Genomic DNA, 6,000 nt, shown 5'->3' with positions numbered 1-6,000 from the left:
GATTTGATTAATTTGGTTTTCGGTTTGAACGGAAAAAGATTACTGGAATCAAACTCGGAAAAATATAAAAACAGGTTTTAAATTTTCCTTAACTGAGACAATTAGAGGCGTTTATTTATCAAACGACCTAGACAAATTAGTGTTTAAACACTAATTTGTTTAAAAAACGTCAGAAAATTACTATAATATACTTCGGCAATATGCCAACAGGTACCAGACTTGGACCACTAGATTTATTTAAGCTTTTTAAAATTAGATTAGAATTAAAATTAGAGCATTTTAGTTTTTCTAAATTAGATTAGAATTACCGAATTCTTCAAAAAACAAATTTCAACTAGAATCACATACAACCAATTTAATTTAATCGCAAAGTATTCTTATAAGAACGTGAATGGTAAATATGTGTGTGCTAATTTTTAGCCTTTTTTATGCTTTTTAGACTGTAAAAATTACATACAAGTCGTTCCAACCATAAAATTTTAATTGAAATTCTGTGTTTGAACTGAGTCACTAAAAATGGCGTTGGACAAAGTAGCAGTTCTGGAAAATTCCGAATTAGATTAGAACTAGAATTAGAACACAGAGGCAATTCATAAATTAGATTAGAATTAGCCGCATTTTGCTCTAATTCAATGAATTAGAAAACTAGAATTATCTAGTTGTCCAAGTCTGACAGGTACCGTGATGAAAGTTGGCTGTTTGTAAATCGACGTGGATCACTCTACAGACCTTCGCATTCGCGCGTGTACAATGGTTACAAGTAGAATTTTATTCGACGCAAGCAAAACAACGGACGTTGCGATTTCGCTCGAATCGGTGTGGCGCCAGATTAAAACAAGAAAACGAAGCGGACGAAATAAAATAATGCAAGTGAAACTTAGGAGAGAAAAAAAATCGAGGAAAAAAACTTTGTCGCAGCAAAACGGGAAAAAGGTCCCGAACAATGTTAAATCAACGCGAGTTGCCTAAGAATAAGAATAATAGTATTTTTTTTACTCCCTTATAAAAAAAAAAAGAAATCAACGTAGAGCGATTTATCGAGAGAGAGAGCGCGCGCGAAACACGTTTGGAACAATAAAACTTGTGTGACGCGATAATAATAACAATAATAGCGGGATAACAAACGAGCAAAAACAAACAAAGAAATAACGCAATGACGTCATGAAAGGATTGATGGGCTCCTTATGACGACAGAAGTGCTTATTGTGACGTCAGGCACCTCATTATGATTGCATATTTTTCGGGAGTAGATAGATATATAGCAGAATTCATGGGGGTAAGGGGGAGGGGCTAAAAATGCACATCGCTATAGTTGTGGCACGATAAAACGCCGTTGCTCGATTCGGTACGAAACTAAAATAAATTTGCCCAAAGAGTGTTTTTGCAGCACCAAGCACGATTTTACAGTTGATCTGGCAATTTTCTTGAGGAAAAAAAGGTGAAATGTTTTTGCAAAGAACGCGCGAACCTTGCGCAGCGACCAACGGAGGAGGCAACAGATGAGAAACAACACCTGTGTTAAAAATGCGCTTGCCTACCATCAGTTGACCAAACTTCGCTTTTTTACACCTGTAATTGGCTTTAGTATATTGTAAATGTTTATATATATATTCGCGCCGACGTTAGAAAAATCTCCTGAAAATGGGACTCAAGGCACGCTTGGCTGAGCACGGATCACGTGACAGAAAGAGAGAGGTATGAGAGCGGGACGACACGTAATATAAAACTTCTCGCATTCAGTTCGTTGTTTCGCCGATAAAAAGGCGCATAAAACTTTCGCGTAGGCGGCGGCGATAAAAATTGATTACGTCACAATGAAAAGACAACGAAAGGGGGGAAAGTAGACGCGGTGGCGGTATTAAGTAGTTGCTGTTTCCGAAAATTTGCAACACAATTTTTTTTCTTCGTAAAAAACACCTTCTAAAAACGTCCAAACTTTGTGGTGTGCCGTTGCTAATCTCCATTCTCGCTTGCCGAAAACATTGCCATTAAAATAGCGAAGTTCGTCTTGTCCAGAGGCTTAAAAACTTTACCAGCATCGATTGTTTCCAAGATCGCATGCGACCGCCAGCTGGCGGCGAGCGATCGTTGGCGAGTTTGATCGCTTGGTGCGCTAGTGGGTTAAATGGTGGAGTGGCGTTAGTCGTTGACCAGCTTGTACATGTGATGTTGGGCGCCGTGCTCCGAGGTGGAGACTTCGAAGACGAAAGCTAGACAGAGCAGGGTCTCTTGGGTTTCGCGATTGGAAATCACCTGGCGATGGAAACACAGGTTTAGCCAGTTGGCTTAAATAATCAAGAGCTCTCACTCTTAATGCGCGGTTTTAAGGGCGGAAGTTATTCGTTTGTCGAAGATTATGGCACATGGAATTTTGTGTCTGGAAAATGGTCCCAACAAGTTTATATCAAAAACAGCGCAAAACAAACTTAACTTGACCGTTGATGAACCTACAAATAGGGCCATTTTTTTAATTTGGATTATATGTGAATTATACATAATTTAGTTATTAAATGACATTGCAAGTCCTCGCTCCAAATTGCAACTGGTAACAAAGTGGAAAAATAGGAAAATGTCTAATTCTCTAAAAATTCACTTTGAAAAAGGCCGAATGTGCTTTAATTTAATAAAGTGGGGGCAAACTTTTAAAATCAAAACTGTTAGCATGTCTGTACAACAACGTTGTAAACTTATAAAGCATCACTTAATTTTAAACAAGTATAGTACAAGGCCAAGACTAAACTTGAAACTCCGATTTGAATACTTTTAAGGGAGCGCCGCTCACCTGCAAAATAGTGAAGTTTTCCAGGACGCTGTTCATCATGTATTTCTCGGGCAGGTGCTTCAGCTTGAGAATGAAGTTGATCATGTACTCGCACATTGGGGAGCGGTGGATTCGGTAGGAGAAGCGCTCGTTCTCAATCCGGGGGTACTCGGTCTGCAAACAATGACGTAAAGGTTCCTTTTGTTTGGTTACAAGTGTGTAAGTCTGTCAATTCATTTGCAACACAACTTAAGACTAAGTCAGTCAAGTCTTTTGCAATACAACTTAAGTCCAAGTCAAATCATTTGAAGCACATTGAAGTCCAAGTCAAATCATTTGCAACACAGCTTAAGTCATAATCAAGTCATATGCGTAAAATAGTAAGTCAAGTCATGTCTTCTAAAAAAAATTAGCATATTGCGAGCGAACTTTTCAAAGGCAGAAATCGTAAAAAAAAACAAATTTTACCAAAATTAAATGATAAAAACACCCCAATGACTTCAAGTATAGTAATTTTGTCCGATGGACCTATAGTAAAGTCAAGTGATTTTTTGCCCGAAAGACGTCAAGAGAAGTCATTTACAAATCAAACTGAAAGACCCATTGGATCCAAGTCACTAAAACACTGCCATAACACATAGGCGCCGATTGGGTATTAACAATACTGGTATTTTATTTTGTGAGAGTTCATGACTTTGAGTTTTTACCTCCACTTTTTCGACGACCTGCTTGCCGAACGAGCACACCTTGGTCGAACACGTGATCGTCATGCTCTCGCTGCTCTCGTACTGGCTTGTGACGGCATAAAAGCCGCGCGCGTCATCCTCGATGTTTACGTTCAAATCGGCCTGTAAACGATGCAAGGTCAAATGGGGGCACTACGGATAGGTGGTGGTTCTTTCGACCAAGTGCGCTGGCCCGCGTCGGAGTTATCCACTTATTATATTACATGTTGTTACTTAAAACAGCAAATGTTACAATGAGTAAAACTTAATCCCAGAAATAATTTGCACATTAGTTAAAAAAACGTGCAAAAGCAAGACAACTAAAAATGTTTTGTTTGTCCCAGTCAAACGAGACAACATTGAATGGGGTTCGCAGACAGAAATTTGTTGTTCAACGTGCGTTACTTTCTAACAAACTCCTCATTACTTACTTTCTAACAAACTCCTCACTGTTTCTATTAGAAATTTAGGTGAAAAACGGTAACGCTTTAAGTTTGTAAGTAAATCTTATGATCGACGCTTATTTGCTATCAATTGCATAATACTAGTTTTTACCAGTTTGGACTTTTTTCCAGACCCATGAATGAATTGACTACCGTCAACTAACTATGTCCGGGACTTTTATTTCATTCTAATACGGGTAAAAAAAGAGTAACTTTTCGATCTGATAACAAATCGGAAGTTAATTTATCTTCTTTTTTTAATGTAATATTTTCGAAAAATTAACCTTTTTATAAAAGAAATATTGGATCGTTATTTACGGCGAAACACCAATACCGTCCGAGAATCGCTCGCTTTGTATGATTTATCAGCATGGACCCAACATTAATGAATATGCCTACCGCCAACTAACCTCAAACCCCAACTTATCACAAAACCATTGAAAAAAAAATCATTTCGTTTTAGCCTTAATCCGAGCTCAACGGGTCAGGCATAAACAAAAAACTCACCCAGAACTTGACGAGAAAGAAAGCGTCCTTTGGCCCCTTCTCAAAGAGGTCGCGTAGGCCGCCCTTGGACTCGGGAAACTTGTCGTAAATCTGGCGAATGTCGACTGATTCCAACAGCGGGTCGTTGTAGGACGGGTTGGTCTGGTTCACGTGAACGAAAAGGTGTTTCGAGTACTGCGAGGAAGCAAAAATGGTGGTTACCTTGAGGTGGAGTGTTGTTGTGCACAATCAGCTAGAATTTTAAGTAGAACTGCATTTCATTATTATTGCCAATCAATTTAATTTAAGACGCAATAAAAAATGCCGTTGGACAAAGTAGCAATTTTTTGGTATTTTTAGGTTCTCGGAAAAACTCGAAATACTATTTTTTTTCTAAAACGGAATTTTTTTAACAACGCCAACCATAACATACAGTTTTCCAAGCACTGAAAAAACTTACGTTGTCCATTTCCGCTTGCTGCTCGAGGAAAGCGGAGAAGTCGACCAACCGAAGGCTGCTGCTTGCAATCTGTCTGTTCTCCCAAGGCGGACCGGTAGCCACCGCTTGGTTGAAGCCTGCCGCAAAGAGGAAGTGAAACGGTTTACAAATAGCAACGCGTGTTTTTTGATCGTTTGAAAAGGTGGTTTATCCGTATGCTTCTATTCCTGAAAGACTTTTGTTTATTAAACATCAACCACAGATGAAAAGGTGAACCATTTTATAAACTTGTACGTTTGCCAATTTTAAGAACTTTTTGTAATTTGTACAGTTTTTATTTTTATTAAACAAGCTTAAATAGTAGGACTTTCTGTGCATAATTTGTATCACTCCAAGAATACAAATGAAATGCCATCGAGAAGTGATTCCGAAAGCTTAAGAACAGATGATTTTAAACAGAAAACGAGTAAATCGGAAGTTAAGTGGGCCAGTTTTCGCTCGCAAATTCGTCGCTTTTTGGTTTGTTTCTCTTAGTTTGGTCTCCCAAGAATGTTGCCCGAACAAATACAACAACAACAACGTAGTTTGCCTTAAAGTTGGTTAATCACGGCAAGCGATCTTTAGATGGTTTTAATTGACTTGCTAAGGAAAAACTTAATGGAAAAGATGAATTTTGCTTTTTGAAAAGAGAATTTCTGCTACATTTTGGGAATCTGCCAGTTCAGTATAAATAGTTAAAATATTCATTTTCAAGTTGATTTTCTCCCATGTGGGAACTCACTTTTAGATTGTGCCTAAAAACATTCATCGACAACAAACTTACCTGCACTAGTGGCCGGTATGGGGACAGTCCTTGGGGGAATCCCCGTGTTTAGGTTCTGGGCCTGCATGGCGCCGCCCACCAAACCGGGCTGGCCAACGTAAGAGTTGAACGGCTTGATACTAGAAATAAAAAGACGATCATTTTAAACCAGGATTTGGGACAGAGAGAAAAACAAGTGTGTATTTTGGAGCATAATGTTTTGAGTTTGTAGTAAGAAGTGGTAAGAATATCAAAGCCCATACAGAAGTAGGTAGCATTTTGAACGTTTCGAATAACTCTTCATTCATTTTCAACATGGTGAGAAGGCATTGATTATGTGTATA

At 38.5% G+C, this 6,000-nt stretch overlaps 1 protein-coding gene across 1 annotated transcript in view; it reads right to left on the bottom strand.

Moving 5' to 3' along the window:
* Positions 1 to 746: 746 nt before the first annotated feature.
* LOC146135555 (transcriptional enhancer factor TEF-1-like) overlaps positions 747 to 6,000 on the bottom strand; it is a 28,748-nt gene continuing 23,494 nt past the window's right edge. The window contains exons 9-14 of the mRNA XM_083394976.1: positions 5,678 to 5,796; positions 4,876 to 4,991; positions 4,437 to 4,610; positions 3,469 to 3,609; positions 2,783 to 2,935; positions 747 to 2,253 (exon numbers count right to left, since the gene is read on the bottom strand). Coding sequence (XP_083251102.1) covers positions 2,140 to 2,253; positions 2,783 to 2,935; positions 3,469 to 3,609; positions 4,437 to 4,610; positions 4,876 to 4,991; positions 5,678 to 5,796 — 817 coding nt within the window. The 3' untranslated portion in view covers positions 747 to 2,139. The remainder of the gene's footprint in view (positions 2,254 to 2,782; positions 2,936 to 3,468; positions 3,610 to 4,436; positions 4,611 to 4,875; positions 4,992 to 5,677; positions 5,797 to 6,000) is intronic.

This window comes from Ascidiella aspersa, chromosome 8, assembly GCF_963924565.1.
Source record: "Ascidiella aspersa chromosome 8, kaAscAspe10.2, whole genome shotgun sequence".
Lineage (NCBI taxonomy): Eukaryota > Metazoa > Chordata > Ascidiacea > Phlebobranchia > Ascidiidae > Ascidiella > Ascidiella aspersa.
This window is presented reverse-complemented; position numbering and strand designations above follow the sequence as displayed.